The 17,386-nt window shown below is 42.4% G+C and overlaps 1 protein-coding gene and 1 long non-coding RNA gene across 6 annotated transcripts in view; both read right to left on the bottom strand.

The window, feature by feature from the left end:
* LOC309633452 overlaps positions 1-17,386 on the bottom strand; it is a 589,090-nt gene that overhangs the window by 497,775 nt on the left and 73,929 nt on the right. The window lies entirely within an intron of this gene.
* The window catches only part of BRINP1 (BMP/retinoic acid inducible neural specific 1), a 504,031-nt gene that overhangs the window by 122,024 nt on the left and 364,621 nt on the right, over positions 1-17,386 (bottom strand). For all 5 annotated transcript variants that reach the window (XM_082402242.1, XM_082402245.1, XM_082402243.1 and 2 more), the window contains one exon: positions 3,098-3,365. In XM_082402242.1, coding sequence (XP_082258368.1) covers positions 3,098-3,315 — 218 coding nt within the window. In that variant the 5' untranslated portion in view covers positions 3,316-3,365. The remainder of the gene's footprint in view (positions 1-3,097; positions 3,366-17,386) is intronic.

Genomic DNA, 17,386 nt, shown 5'->3' on the forward strand with positions numbered 1-17,386 from the left:
TTCCAGATATAAGAAAATTTAAATTTTACAAAGCATCTCACACCAAGTTAATCTCATTTGACCTTGTAGGTGGGACAGACATCACTGTCCCTTTCTACAGAGGAGAATATTGAGTATCTGAGCGGTTACTTATTCATACCTCTCTGTGGAATGATAATTGTTTGTTTATTCACTCTTTTTTCCCTCCATCTTCCACTCCCACCTCTGAGCTTGGTGAAAGAGGGGATGGACCTTGCAGGTGGTGGGGTGTGTGTGTGTGTGTGTGTGTGTGTGTATGTGTGCGAGCTTTGTTGTTTTCTTTTGGTCATCTCTATATTACCGAATCATAGCACGGCTTACAGTACATGACTGGTGTTAAATTCTAAAGCACTGGATGTACGCTTGAGTGAATGATGCATGAATACATTTGCCCAGGATGAGAAAGCTAGTAAGCAGCTCCGAAATAAACAAAACCTGAGTCTGCAGACTCCAAGTCCAGAGTCCTCTCCGATATCCCATGCTGTATTTCCAAATGACAATATTTCGTGGAATCATAGACTTTCAGAGAAGGAGAGGACCTTGGAGACCATCTTAGCGAACATTCCCCTTCCACAGATGAGAAAACAGGAGCTCAGAGAAGTCCCATTACTTGGCCTAAATCACACAGCGGGGAGGTGGGCGGATTGAGCCACCCTGGCTCTCTGCCTCCAGGATCAAGGATGCTGTCCCTGTACCCAGGCAGATTCAAGTTCAGAAAACTCCCCCAGCCTCCACATGTCAGCTCAGACTTAGGAGTGGCAGGGCACGAACCTCGTGCACCCAGACTACTGTTTGTGCACAGTTTATTGCTCAGCGTGCAAAGCAACAGGAGAGAGGACTTCTGCTGGGATTTAATTTGAAAGGTTCTCATCATTGCCAGTGGCGCAAACTCCCCACCACGACTCTATGAGCTGAAGGCAGCCTCTGCCTGCATATGAATGAGGACGGAGATGGCCTTAACCCACTTAAGTGAGGAGAGCAGACTCCCTCCCAGTTTCTGAAGCTCCCGATCACCCTGGGCTCTAGCCTGGATTCTAGGGTTGGGGGGACTGGCCGAAGCTTGAGGTCTAGGACATTTCAGAAAGGCTGGCTCTGTAGCCTCAGATAATATGGCACATGCTGGTAGTAAAGACTTTCTTTCATGATGCAAATGTCAATTTTCTAATGTGCTATGTCCATGTTAGCACACAGGAAGACACACTTCGAATCACCTGTGGACATGCTTTAGTGTTTCAACAAAGTAGTGAAGAGAAAACGTCAATTGACAACAGTCCTGGAGAGCACATCCTTGTTGGCTTTTGCTCTGGTCTGAACCTGGCCTAGATGAGCACACAAATCTCTGGGTACCTATTTGCATGTGTGTCCAGGTGAAGATTACAACAGGAGCCCCACCTAATCTTTCACACAATAGGTCCCAAATCAATGTTTATGATCTTCCAATTATGCCTATCCTGCACTTTCTCTTTTGTAGCACTTATACTGTGTGTGTGTGTGTGTGTGTGTGTGTGTGTGTGTGTTTAATTAATGTACTGCTATGAGAGCAAGGACCATGTTTGTTTTACTCGACATCGTGTCATCTGCCTTAAACACAGTGCTGGGCCTCTAGCTGGTGCTTAATAATTATTTGAGGATTAAATAAAGGAAGGAAGGAATAACTAGATGACCAGGGGCCTGACTTCTGGATTAAACTCCATCATTTAATTAATTATGTGACCTTGGTTAAATCTTATATTTAATTTTAGAGCTAGAAAGGATCTTAGAAATCAGCTTGTGGGATGACTGCAAACTTTTGTTTTAGCAGTGGAATCCAAGGAAAAGCATAGGTGAAATATGAACACAGAAGCAGATGCAAACTTTCCTTTGTATAAGGGCCAACTTTCAAACTCGGATTTGACTATTCAGCACAGAATCACAGGCATCTGCAGCTGGTAGCAAATTCATGAATCATCCATCCCTAGTCCACAATGCCACACAATGTGCAAAGGAGATATGCACATTTTCATGTCAAATACATAGAAGATGTAAGACCTGAATTCACGGCTTCCCAGTTGCAGGTTAGGATTTTTTCCTCCACCATGCTTCCTCGTCTCCTATTCCAGTTGGCCCAGAAGTGTTCCTTGACCTTAAGACAAAGCTTAAGCTGTCTTAGAGAGAGCTCTAGAGAGTTTTTTGCATTCTCCAATTTATTTAAGTGCACATTTTTCGTGTCCTTATGATACAAGGCAGAACAAAAATCACTCTGGGGATCCAGAAATGAAATATATATAAGTCCTGGCCTCACAGAGTTTCCAGGTGAAAGAGAAATACAAGAATGGTATTTCTCCAAATGGTTGACAACTAAAGAGGTATAAGTGTAGAGAGCTGTGGAAATATCAAAGAGAGGGTGATCAAGTGGAGTGGGGAGAGTCCAAGATGGTTTCTTAGACTCTCAAAGAGGAAGAATTTGGGGCTAAGTCCTTTTGGGATGAGTAGGATTCCAAAAGGCCAAAGACCAGCTCAGACTTGCTCAAGAAAGAGGTTTTCACTGAGTGTCCCTACTTGTTTCCAAATGTGTGAATATGTTTGGGTAGGATATTTGCTATATTAATAGCATCTGCAAAACAACACAGCCTACACCTGATGTAACTGACTAAAAATACTGTCTGTGACTATGGATGCAGATAAACCAGGGCTTGAATCCCAGTCCCACCACTCACAGACTGTGTGACTTTGGACAAGTTATTTCACCTAGCAGAAGCCCAGTTACCCCTTCTATAAAGTGGAGAAAACAAATAGATGCTATCTCTGATGTTATTGTAAGGTTCAATGAGATAGTGTACAAAGTACTAAGTACCATGCCCAGCACACAGTAGTAAGTACTCAAAAAATATTAGCTATTCTCACCATTGCTAATCTCTTGCACAATGTAATAAATTAAATAGATGGATAAATGAATAAATAAATAGATAAATTAATAATGAAAAAGTGCATAACAGCCTTGGCCCAGACACTCCTCCATATAGCAAGGCCCATGCCAATGTGTGACCCCCAAAAGCACTCAGTGAATGAAAAGCAAAGGCAAGCTTAGCCCAGCTCTTACCTGTATATTTTATATCTGGTTGTAAATCCTTGACGGTGTCTTTCCACAAAGGATAGGTAGCTCCTGGAGTGGTGGAAAGGCCCCCTGTCTGAAATAAGCCAATCAAATTCCTTGGAGACATGTTGGTCTGTCCCAGCTGGTTCCTGGTGGGAGGGCTGCACTGAGATACGGCCCCATACAAACAGGAAGTAGAGGAGCTCAACAAACCTCCAGTTCATGCTTTTCTGCCGGCCTTTTTCCTCTCATTCTTGCTCCATTCTGTGGAGTCCTATGAAGAAAAGAATAAAAAAGAGAAAGAAAGAGGAAACAAAAGAGGGAGAGAGGAAAGGGGGGAGGGTGAAGCAAAATAAAAGGAAGAGAGAGAGAGACAAAGGAAAATTTTTTAAAATGCTCTTAACACATCATCATAATCCTTTACATCAGTAGAGTGTGTCAGGGTTACAAAAATCAGTGCAGTTTCTGGTTAAGAGCATGGCATCTATGGACATCTGGGCTTGCATTCCTGCTTTGTCGTTCACATGTTCTGTGAACATGCATGAACACATACAAACTGCTGAATCTCTTAGGGATGCAGTTTCCTCATCCGTAAAACAGAGGACGGGCTTAAGCGCCTGTATCTTGGCACCTGGCACATCGTAGGTATTCAAGGCATAAGTGTTGAAAGAGTGAAATGAATGAATGCAGAAACAGAGTCTCTTACAGCCAGGAAGGAACTTGGAGATAGAACTCCAGTATCCATCCCACCTGCTATCTTCACAAACAACCTGAATCTCACAGCAGGGACTCGGTGAACGAGAATCCCTTTCTCTCCTCCTCTCCCACAGACATGCACCAACTGAACATAGGCTTCGCTTTTGCATCATCAGGTGAGTACAAAAAGTCTTGGGATGCATCATGATCACGACCATCCAGGTTGAATACCTTACAGATGGAGAGTTTATGGAGCTCATTTGAATGCACTTCTACAACGCTTAGTGGACTGTCTCCTTCACCCCAAGGAAATGTAACTAGAGGATCCACCCATCAGTGACTTTGAGCCTCGAGGTTCTCTCGTACTCAGAAGGGGAACTAAAAGCCAAGGAACAAGTGGGGTCTCGCCCGCCTCTTTTTTCGGTGGTAGCACAGCACAGGGGTGCCATGTTGGAGAAATGCTTAAGACTAAGGGAGAGCTTAAGTAGGGGCTCCTTGGAAAATTTACGAGTTTTGTTTTTATCATCACAACATCATTCTACTTGCTAGTTTAACACTGTGCTGTCTGTGTCCACCACCCCACTTAATCTAGAAGAGCTTATCTTACTCTACACTGAAAGGTAGCTGGGAATGCAGGTTCCATCAATTATAAACTGTATTATTTCAGGCAAGTGATTTCACTTCTCTGGGCCTCAGTTTCCTGGTCTGTAAAATGTAGTTAACAATAGCACCTACACCCAGAACTAGCATGAGAATGAAATGACACCATTCATGTCAAGTGTCCCATGAAGCACCTGACGTTTTCAGGAAGTGCTCAATAAGTGGCATCAGTGATGATGAGGACACAGATGATGACAAATCTTGATGCTGGTGATGCCCACCCAGTCCCTGCTGGGATCGTCTTTGCTCCTACTGGCCCCACTGCCCCGCCAGATCCTGTTCATCCTTCAGTAGCCACTTGAGGTCAGGTCCTCAAAGGTCATTTCCCTTTTCTATTCCTCTCAAAAATTGTTAGTTGTTCCTTTCTTTCAGCTCTCGTTGCTCCTTTATATAACTGTATGTTAGTACTTACTATCTTTTATTGTACTTATTTGTTTGTGTCCATTTTGCTCATGGGGCTGTGAGTCTTTAACTGGCAAGAATCTTTAAAAGACTGTTTCTATATACTGCTGGCTGTGTGACTCTGGACAGCCATGGCCTCTGTCTAGATCTCAGATTTTTATGTCTAACATTTAAAAACATGGTGAGGGGCTTCCCTGGTGGCACAGTGGTTAAGAATCTGCCTGCCAATGCAGGGGACATGGGTTCGACCCCTGGCCTGGGAAGATCCCACATGCTGCGGAGCAACTAAGCCCGTGTGCCACAACTACTGAGCCTGTGTGCCACAACTACTGAATCCCGTGTGCCTAGAGCCTGTGCTCTGCAACAAGCCATGACAATAAGAAGCCCACACACCACAACGAAGAGTAGCCCCCGCTCGCTGCAACTAGAGAACGCCCGCACACAGCAACGAAAACCCAACACAGCCAAAATAAATTAAAAAAAAAAAAAAACATGGCGAGGACAAAACCAATTTGTTGAGTGGAAAACCACGTAGAAACATGAAGAATTATGATCCCTTACTTGTCTACTCTTCCAGCTGAAAATGGGAAGAAAGTCAAGCTAAGAAAGAGAGAAAATCAAAAAAAAGAGAGATGTGAATTTCCGACCCAATTGGCGATTTCTCTCTGTGGTCCGACTGCACCATTTTATTATGAGTAGCTACAAAAATCTACTTGGCGCTGCAGGCCCCAGGTGTCAGGGGCAAAGGAAAAAGGCATGTGAGCAGAGGAGTGGGCTGGGAGAAGCTGTGGCCTCAGGTTTTGTTCAGAGCCTAAAACAAAGACATACATGTGGAGTGCAGAAATGTAACAGCTCCAGCTGCCAAAACTGTCTGCCGGAGCCCATCTAAGTGGCAAGCAGGGGGTGGAGGCGATTGTTCAGAGATCCCGGCGGGGAGCTACAGCACACTGAAATCACAGCGTGTCACCCATCCAGCCCTTCTGCGTGGCTTCTGCTGTAAGTGGGTGCAGGGTGGGAGCCTAGGAGAGAATGCCCGGCTGTTAGACTGTTTGCAGGGAAACAGGATTCGGAACACTGCAGCTTGCAAAAGTGAAACAAGGCTAGACATGGAACAGCAGCGTGTGTGTGTGTGTCTGTGTGTCTGTGTGTCAGAGAGTAAGACCTCAGCCCCGAGTCCTAGAATTTGCTGAAATTTGAAAGATGGAATCCAGTGCTTTCATTCTGGCAGCCATTTCGCCACCTAAGGGACATCTTTGCTTGTCACAGCGGAGGGGATGCTAGTGGCATCCAGTGGGTAGAGGCCAGGGAGGCTGCCGCACATCCTACAGTGCACGGGATGGCCCCTCCCCCCACGACAAAGACTACTGGACCTAAAATGTCAGTGGTGCAGAAGTTAAATCCTGCTCTAATCCAACTCCTTCTTACCACAAGATCAGGACCTGAGTGGCTGACTGGGCTAGACTCCTGTCTTCCAGCTCCTGGTTTTCATGCTGCCACACTGTCTCGGCCGGGCAGTGGGCCAAGACGGGTCAGTAGCTGTGTCTGAACCTCCTTTGTAGTTGGGGTCTACGATACAATCTACATCTCAGCAAGTACACATGAGTGCTTCACGGAAGAAGTCTGAATATATCTCTGTTGGCTCAGAAAATCACAATAATCCACAGAACACTAAAAATGAACATGGAAGTTTCTATGAGGTGCATTTGAATAGAAATGGACATTTTGTTGGGCAAGAGCAAGGATTAGTATGTATGTTACCTAAATATTGTCATATCATGACAGACACAGTGATTCCCATTCTGTAAACAAGCCCAAATTAGCACCAACTGTACTGGAGACTTGGGTTAATATAAGGGTCCCATGACTGATATTTATGGAGCATCTATTGTGTACTTGTATCGAAAAATGTCTGTTCTCGGGCTTCCCTGGTGGTGCAGTGGTTGAGAATCTGCCTGTCAATGCAGGGGACATGGGTTCGAGCCCTGGCCTGGGAAGATCCCACGTGCTGTGGAGCAACCAGGCCCGTGAGCCACAGCTACTGAGCCTGCGCGTCTGGAGCCTGTGCTCCGTAATGAGAGGCCGCGATAATGAAAGGGCCCGCGCACTGCGATGAAGAGTGGCCCCCACTTGCCACAACTAGAGAAAGCCCTTGCACAGAAACGAAGACCCAAAGCAGCCATAAATAAATAAATAAATAAGTAAACATTAAAAAAAAAAAAAAAAAAAAAAAAAGAAAAATGTCTGTTCTCTTGGCAGTAGCCAAAGCATCCAATTCAGACTAGATGTTAACAAAGGTTTCTTCCCCGAGGTGGGTACAGCTCTCCCATTTAACAGATGAGCACACTGGAACTTGAAGACATTAAACAACTTTCCCAAGCTTGCAGGTCCTAAGTATTCAAGAATCTAACCCATGTATATCTCATTAAGGGTATAGTTTCCACTACATCCCCACCCTCACCCCACCCAGCTGAAATTAGATCCTGCCCTCTAGAGATTCAAAATATTGTGGAGAAGTCACACCGAGGCCTGAGGAATTCTAGTATGAAATAGGCTGTCATAAATACTATAAGCAAAGAAAAATGTCCCGTGGAAGAATAGAGGCCAGAGATAATTTTCCAACCAAGAGACCTGGAAAGGATCCTTACAAGAGGTGGTATTTGAGCGGGGCCTTCATAGCATGTAAGGTTTTGGTGAGTAGAGATGAGCAAAAGGGAATTTCAGCAGAGCAAGTACCATACAATAAGTCTTGGGGGTGGGAGAGGGCAGAGTGATGGAGTGTGTGCCCAGAGTAGCACCCAGGTGGCAGAGGCTTTAGTGAGATTTTAGGACCCATGTAGGGCCTTCAAGCACCTGTATCTCCCTCTGAATCCCTCATCAAGCAAGGACTGTATATTTCATTTCCGTGCTATCCACCAAGGGCAAAGCACTGTAGATGTTCAATAAATTCACTCATTCATCCATTAACATGTTTAGTTGGAAATTAAACAGTGAGCAGGGCTTCTTTTCTGTTGGGTTGGGAGAAGTAAACAAATGAGCAGTAACTATACGTGTGATGGTGAGCAGTGCTCTAAAGAAAACCAAAGCAGATAAGACGAGATTGAGAGTGCGGCTGCTGCTTTACATACAAGGTGTTGAGGAAAAGCTGCTCTGAAGAAGTCACCTTTGAGAGGCGACCTGAAGAAAGTGAAGGAGTGAGCAATGCAGAGCTTCAGGGAAAAAGAAATGTCAGTGGAAGGAAAGGAAAGAGAGGGTCAGCAACGGTTTGCATTTCGATATAGTCAGAGGCCAAGTTGTATTTCAGTCTCCTGCAGGGAGCTTACAGTTTAGTTGCGATGCAGTCAGTATGAGGAAGGAATCGCCAGTCAATTAACTGAGCATTTACTATGTGCTGTTTTACACATGTGACCTTGCTGCAATATGGAGAGGTTATGGTCCCCATTTACATGTGGGGGGAGGGGACACTAAGGCCCGGAAAGGATAAGTAACCGGCCCAACATCACAAGCTGGCAAATGGCAGAGTTAGAATTGGAGGCTGTGCTGTCCACGTTGGGAGCCACTGACCACGTGTGGCTATTGAGCACTTGAAATATGGCTCGTCCAAATCGAGACGTGCTGTAAGTATGAAATACACACCCACCAGATCTCAAACACTTAGAGGAACAGGATGTAAAGTATCTCACTGATATTTTATATTGGTTACATGTTGAAATAGTACTATTTTGGATGTACTGGAGTAAATACAATATATTATTAAAATGCGTTTCACCTGTTTCTTTTTAATTGTTTTAATGTGGCTGCTAAAACTTTAAAATTACACATATGGATGGTATTCTATTTTCACTGGGCAAGACAGGGCTCAAACGAACCTTTTCTGCTCTGTGACACCACCTGGAAAGGTCACTCATCCATCTCCTTTTGTTTTGTTTGTTTTTTATCTTGTTTTTCAAGTATAGTTGATTTACAATGTTGTGTTAGTTTCAGGTGTACAGCAAAGTGATTCAGTTACACTTACATGTATATCTATTTTTTTCAGATTCCTTCCCCTTATAGGTTATTACAAAATATTGAGTGTAGTTCCGTTCCCTGTGCTATACAAGAGGTCCTTGTTGGTTATCTATTTTATATATAGCAGTGTTATATGTTAATCAAAACCTCCTGATTTATCCCACCCCCCTTCCCCTTTGGTAAGCATAAGTTTGTTTTCTATGTCTGTGGGTCTATTTCTGCTTTGTATATAAGTTCTTTTGTATCATTTTTTTAGATTCCTTCTCCTTGTTTTTATTAACATTTGGAGAACCCAATTCACTCCCCACTATGACTGATTGAGCACTTGCCCCCTCCCTTCAAAATCAACAAACAAACAGACAATAAATACATTTCAAATAAAAGCTCCCACGCTCACGGCCACATCTCTCCATCCCCATATCCCAGAGACAGCCCTGGATATTCACCACCATGCATTTCAGAACTGTTGCTTTCCCCACATTCATAAAGGGAACATCCTGCCACTGGGTTTTAGAGCCTGTGAAAGAGAGGCTGGTTCTATTTCCGAGCACCGTCCTTGACCTGACTGTGACCTTCCATTAGTCACAGGCCGGCTGCTGTGAGGGGCTCTGGTCGGCGTGGAGCTGCGGACGTGGGCTGAAGCACGGAGAGCACGTCGGCTGAACCGTGCTACATATACGCCTGCAGAGTCATTAAGGGAATGGGTTCATCCCACACAGAGCACATTCTCTAATTGTAAATTATTTACATCCGAGGAGCACGCAGGAGACAGGAGAGAAGTGCCTTCCAGTAGCAGTGTCACCAGCTTCTCCTCTGGAGTTTTCTACAGGGATTGCTGGGCTGTAGCTCACATTCGGGCCAGAGAGTGGAAGGGGATGCTTGCTCTGTCCCCATCCCTGGGGCCCTGAGGCTGATGACCCGATCTGAGATCACCCACAGTGCCTGCATCCTAAGCCTGGGTCAACCTGAGGAGCTCATCCAGGCTTCCAGATAAGACATCTCCCAGGAGATACAAACCTACAAAGCTGGGTGACCTTGAGCACATTAATAAACCCCTTTGCCTCAGTTTCCTCATCTGTAAAATTCAGGCAGTAACAGGAGGATAAGTACCTCCTAGGGTACCTCCTAGATAAGAATTAAATAGGACTTCAAATACAATTATTTTAGTCTAGGTTTGAGCCAAGACCAAGACAATAGCTATTATATTCTAAAGAGGGGTGCCTGACCACTATACAGGACATATAAAAAAGGGAGCCAAAAGGCACTTTTTGAGATTCTTAACCTCTCACGCACAGGACAACATAGAGTGAGAAGGCAGGATCAGCAGTGGAGTCTGAGGGAGAACGGCCTGCCTGCTGTGAATCCCCCTGCCCGCCCGCACACAGCTCCAGGGGAGAGTCAGGGGCGTGGCCCTGCACCTCAAGCTTCAACAAGACCCCACAAAGAACACGATAAATGTCCCACAAGCTTGGAGGAATATGGCAGATTGGTGTCTGACTCACACGGCAGAAATCTAAAAAAAGAATTCTAAAGAGGGAATTCTACAGAGGGCTGAAACCTGGCGGCGGAGTAGAGGCTGCAAATTGGGAAGTAAGTGCTGAGCTCCTGTGTAAAAGGAATGTTTCCCTCATGGATCTGAGGTGGGCCACATGCAAGAGAAAGCTAAAGTGGAGGGAAAGGGCACGCCAGTGTGAATGAAAAATGCTGTCTGCCACGTTAGTAAACAAAGGATGTTGCGGCCATCAAGCCACTACGGCCCCCTCAACCGAAGGTGCGCCCTGAGGGACTCAGGATGGGAGAGCACAGGATACTGGCCCTAGACAGCTAAGGTGCATATCAAAGGAATGATTCCAATGAGCCCAGGCTCTTGCACCTTGAGATCCCTCAAGTCAAATTCATTAACTTGAGGTATCTGGTTTTCTTTGGTAATCAGTCATCTTTCGAAGTTCCAACCACCTGTTCTTTGTTGCAAAAATTCTTATATAACCTGGTTCCTCCCTTACCTCTTTGGAGCAATCTCTCAGAGCTCTCTGAGGGGCTGTGTCCCCGCTCAAGTCCTCAGTTTTGTCTGCCAAATAAAACATGATTCTCAACTTTTAGGTTGTGCATTTTTTTTTTTCAGGTGACACCAGTAAGGGGAAAGTGGTATTGGCCTGACATTGATCAAAGGTCCAAGGAATGAGTGGTCAGCAAGCAGTGGAAAAGACGTGTATTTTCCTTCATCAACAGAATCACAAGTGAGAGATCTCAGGGAAGAAGGAAAGCTCCAAACATACCCACCAAATGTTGTAAGTTAAAAAGGTTGGAACTAAACGCCTGCTAAGCCCACAGAGAACTGATGCACAGCTGTCAAAAAAGTACTAGTCAAGGAAGATTCTTGCTACCTCCTATCTCTCCATCCTTCACCAAATCCCGCACCTTGAAGACATCAAGATGAAGGTTAGCAAGAAGGAGGAGACAGGACAAAATCATTGGGAAAAGACAGGAGAAACTGGAGGAAAATTAAGTTTCCACTTTAAATGAAATTTGATTTATTTTGTAACACACTGAACTGGAAACTTTAACTACTGAACTGCGACTATATGTGAGAAGTAGAGGTGAATAGAAAATTGTTGAACATAATTTGGAAAAATCATGGACTTGCCTTAACTTTCATCCAAATGCCAGAGGAAACCCGATAAAAGTAAGTTTAAACAGAGTGAGAGAAGAATTAAGTTTTTTTATTTGTCTTTGTTTTTGTTTATTTCCTGATCTTACTCTATGAATCCTATTTGGTCAAAGAAAAGATTTCACGAATTAAAATGCTTAACTCAGTGTCCAGCTCAATGCAAAAGTTCAATGAACTCCAATTAGTATTTACTAATCAGGGCACAGAAGCAGGAAAAAATATCAGAACTTCTAGTGACGTGTTTATTATCTACTTTCAATGTCAGCCCAAATATCAGACAGTCACAAGTCACCAATGATACTGGAATGAAGAATGCGAGCCCTACAGCATGAAGAAGCTGGGCTCCATCTTTCCTTCACTTTCAGTGTCTTGTGATGCCCTGGCATTTATCTGTGCCTAGTGATATGCTGTTTACAATTATGTTATCTGATTTTAACTAAACCAACTCTCACAAAATAAGTAAGAGGCTTAAAAATAATCTGTGGATGACGTTAATGACAATAATTCAACCCAATGTGAGCAAGAAAACAGCAGAGGACCAGCCACATCACAATGCCAAACCAAAACAATAAGGATCAAATCATATTTTTCAAGAATTGTCCAGAAAACTCTAATTTGAAAAGATACATGCATCCCAACGTTCACAGTAGCACTATTTATGATAGCCAAGGCATGGACACAACCCAAATGTCCATTGACAGATGAATGGATAAAGAAGATGTTGTATGTGTGTATATATATATACACATACATACACACACTGTATATACACACACATATATGTGTATATATGTATATACTGACATATATATATATATATATATATATATATATAATGGAATATATTACCATAAAAAAGAATGAAATAATGACATTTGCAGTAACATGGATGGACACAGAGATTATCGTATTAAGTAAATCAGAAGGAGAAAGATAAATATCATATGATATCACTTATATGTGGAATCTAAAAAGATGACACAAATGAACTTACTTACAAAACAGAAATAACCTCACAGACACAGAAAACAAACTTATGGTTACCAAAGGGGATAGCAGCATGGTGGAGGGATAAATTAGGAGTATGGGATTAACATATACACACTACTATACATAAAATAGGTAAACAACAAGGAACCTATATAGTTCCCTGTGTATAGCACAGGGAACTATACTCAATATCTTGTAATAACCTATAATGGAAAAAAATCTGAAAAAGAATATATATATGTGAATATATATATATGTATAACTGAATCACTTTACTGTACACTTGGAACTAACACAACATTGTAAATTAACTATACTTCAATTTTTAAAAAGTCATTGACAGGGCTTCCCTGGTGGCGCAGTGGTTGAGAATCTGCCTGCCAATGCAGGGGACATGGGTTCGAGCCCTGGTCTGGGAAGATCCCACATGCCGCGGAGCAACTAGGCCCGTGAGCCACAATTACTGAGCCTGCGCGTCTGGAGCCTGTGCTCCACAACAAGAGAGGCCGCGATAATGAGAGGCCCGTGCACCGCGATGAAGAGTGGCCCCACTTGCCGCAGCTAGAAGAAGCCCTCGCACAGAAACGAAGACCCAACACAGCCATAAATAAATAAATAAATAAACCCAAAAGTAAAAAAAAAAAAAAAAAGTCATTGACAAATTAAAATTATCATCGAAAAAACCCCAAAAGAATTGGCCAAAACAATTTGAGATGATCAAGAGGACTAATTAAAATATGGATTTACATATACAATTATTAATGCTGATCCTTGCCCTAAGGGAACACTGAGCACTGAGGAGCTGTGATATTAGCTAGTGAAGGTAATATGCATAAATAATTCAGGTACATACATTAATAGGGAGGTACGTAGTCAAAAAATTTTACTGGGTATATGTGTGTGGTTAAAAACAAGCCTAGAAACCACTGGAATGAGTGTTCATTATAACGTGCATATTTTATGTTATTATTTTCAACCACATAATCAATTTCTCTAGGAAATCCCATAGGCTTTTCAAAATCAAAGTATCCCAAATGAAAGCCATCATCACTCTCTCAAATTTCCTCTTCTCATGGTCCACATGCAAGTGAATCATACAGTCTCCCAAATCATGCCTGTGATAAGACTTTTCCCAAATTCCTCCTCTACCCTATTCAACCATCTCCACCACCAAGACCAACATCACCACCATCTCCGCATCCTGTCAATCTCCTTTGTTTTCATATTCATCCACTTCTCTTGACAACTTTATCCTTCTCCTGTCTTCCCTGTAAACCTCAGTGTGATCCTTTACTTCTCCTCCCTCCCCTTATATACTTTGCTTCAGAAATCCATTCTCTCCTGCTATCTGCCATTCAAACATAGCGCTCTGACTTGGACTATCACAATCATCTTCCTACTGGTCTTCCTGTTTCATGTATCAATATCTCTGCCACCTCCATCCTAAACACCACTCTAGTTGCCAGAGTGATCTTTCTAGATACAGATATGACCATGACACTCCCCTAGTTAGACAGATTTAACAATTCCTTACTGATCGCCTTGCCTCTTAGTCTTGCATTCAACATTCATGAGCTGGATCCTCTGTACACTAAGCTTTTCTAATTAACTTTTCCACCTCCCACCCTCAAGTCACCCTGTTCTCTAGATTCTCTCCCCAAGAGCACTGACTGAATACACTACAAATCATCATACTTTACTACCTCTGCGCGTTCTGTTCCTGATTCTTACAATGCCCATTCCCAGTGCCCACCTTTACAGTGGGTTATTCATAATTTACATTATATTTAAATGCCTGAGTAAGAGTGAGTGAATGACTACCCTGCACCTACTATATGATAGATAATGTGCCAGACTGTTTCATATGCTCCATGGCATTAAATCCACAGAACTATCCTTTGAGACAGATAACATTATTTCTATTTTGCAGATGATAAAATGGAGACTCTTCTTAAAATATGTAGTTATTTTTGCAATGTCAAATAATTTAAAATGGCAGAACTGAACTTCAAACTTAGCCAGTTCTAAGTTCTATGACTCATTGCTTTAATATACTAGCTAAAGACCCACATCATCCTTAGTTGTAGTTTTCCTGTTTTGACAATTATGAACAACCACATTAATAAACAGAATGGCTGATAAGTCAAACTGAGGCATAAAACTTCTGGAAATGTTGAATCTAAGGAAGGCCATGAAAATCTGAATGAAAACGGAAATATGTGGAATACTTAGTTTAGTAATTTGGGGGGATCCTAAATACCATTTTTTTAGTAATTAATAATGTAAGTTATGTATAGCATCTTTTTCTTCATAAATATTTCATTTGGAGCCAAATGAAATATTTGGAAATGTGAAGATCTAAATTCAGTGAAGCTGCCTTTTAAGTGTTCCTTCAAAATTGTCAACAGTCTCCGCAGGAGATATTTCAAAAAGGAAAGTGAAATTAACATTTTAGAATGTCTTTTCTAAGCCAGTTTGGAAAAATCCAAGAAATATTTGTTGAGTCCTTATATTTTAATTAGCTCTCACAGCCCAGAGTAGGAGGTGGGCACAAAAATGGATAAATTAAACATAATGGGTGGAACCAGAGAGTTGGCACCACAAGCAACACCTTTGGGGAGAGACCTTCAAGATGGCGAAGGAGTATGACGCGAAGATCACCTTCCTCCCCACAAATACACCAGAAATACATCTAAATGTGGAACAACTCCCACAGAACACCTACTGAACACTGGCAAAAGACCTCAGACTTCCCAAAAGACAAGGAACTCCCCACTTACCTGGCCGTGTGGCTGACAGGGTCTTGGTGCTCCAGACGGGTGTCAGGCTTGTGCCTCTGAGGTGGGAGAGCCAAGTTCAGGACATTCGTACACCAGAGACCTCCCGGCTCCACATAATATCAAATGGTGAAAGCTCTCCCAGAGATTTCCATCTCAACACTAAGACCCAGCTACACTCAACGACCAGCAAGCTACAGTGCTGGACACCCTATGCTAAACAACTAGCAAGACAGGAACACAACCCCACCCATTAGCAGAGAGGCTGCATAAAATCATAATAAGATCACAGGCACCCCAAAATATACCACCAGATGCGGTACTGCCCACCAGAAAGACAAGATCCAGCCTCATCCACCAGAACACAGGCACCAGTCCCCTCCACCAGGAAGCCTACACAACCCATTGAACCAACCTCAGCCACTGGGGTCAGACACCAAAAACAACGGGAACTATGAACCTGCAGCCTGTGAAAAGGAGACCCCAAACACAGTAAGTTAAGCAAAATGAGAAGACAGAGAAACACACAGCAGATGAATGAGCAAGGTAAAAACCCATCAGACCAAACACATGAAGAGGAAATAGGCAATCTACCTGAAAAAGAATTCAGAGTAATGATAGCAAACATGATCAAAAATCTTGGAAATAGAATGGAGAAAATACAAGAAATGTTTAACAAGGACCTAGAAGAACTAAAGAGGAACCAAGCAACGATGAAAAACACAATAAATGAAATTAAAAATTCTCTAGAAGGAATCAAGAGCAGAATAACTGAGGCAGAAGAACGGATGAGTGACCTGGAAGATAAAACAGTGGAAATAACTACTGCAGAGCAGAATAAAGAAAAAAGAACGAAAAGAATTGAGGACAGTCTCAGAGACCTCTGGGACAACATTATATGCACCCACATTCGAATTATAGGGGTCCCAGAAGAAGAAGAGAAAAAGAAAGGGACTGAGAAAATATTTGAAGAGGTTATAGTTGAAAACTTCCCTAATATGGGAAAGGAAATAGTCAATCAAGCCAAGGAAGCGCAGAGTCCCATACAGGATAAATTAAAGGAGAAACACACCAAGACACTATTAATCAAACTATCAAAAATTAAATACAAAAAAAAATATTAAAAGCAGCAAGGGGAAAACAACAATTAACATACAAGGGAATGCCCATAAGGTTAACAGCTGATCTTTCAGCAGAAACTCTGCAAGCCAGAGGCGAGTGGCAGGACATATTTAAAGTGATGAAAGTAAAAAACTACAACCAAGATGACTCTACCCAGCAAGGATCTCATTCAGATTCAATGGAGAAATTAAAACCTTTACAGACAAGCAAAAGCTAAGAGAATTCAGCACCACCAAACCATCTTTACAACAAATGCTAAAAGAACTTCTCTAGGCAGGAAACACAAGAGAAGGAAAAGACCTATAATAACAAACCCAAAACAATTAAGAAAATGGGAATAGGAACATACATATCAATAGCTACCTTAAATGTAAATGGATTAAATGCTCCAACCAAAAGACACAGACTGGCTGAATGGATACAAAAACAAGACCCTTATAGCTGTCTACGCGAGACCCATTTCAGACCTAAGACACATCCAGACCAAAAGTGAGGGGATGGAAAAAAATATTCCATGCAAATGGAAATCAAAAGAAAGCTGGAGTAGCAATTCTCATATCAGACAAAATAGACTTTAAAATAAAGACTATTACAAGACACAAAGAAGGACACTATATAATGATCTATCCAAGAAGAAGGTATAACAATTGTAAATATTTATACACCCAACATAGGAGCACCTCAGTACATAAGGCAAATGCTAACAGCCATAAAAGGGGAAATCAACAGTAACACAATCATAGTAGGGGACTTTAACACTCCACTTTCACCAACGGACAGATCATCCAAAATGAAAATAAATAAGGAAACCCAAGCTTTAAATGATACATTAAACAAGATGGATTTAATTGATATTTATAGAACATTCCATCCAAAAACAACAGAATACACTTTCTTCTCAAGTGCTCATAGAACATTCTCCAGGATAGATCATATCTTGGGTCACAAATGAAGCCTTGGTAAATTTAAAAAAAT

This window comes from Balaenoptera borealis (genome assembly GCF_965194805.1).
Source record: "Balaenoptera borealis genome assembly, chromosome: 8".
Classification (NCBI taxonomy): Eukaryota; Metazoa; Chordata; class Mammalia; order Artiodactyla; family Balaenopteridae; genus Balaenoptera; species Balaenoptera borealis.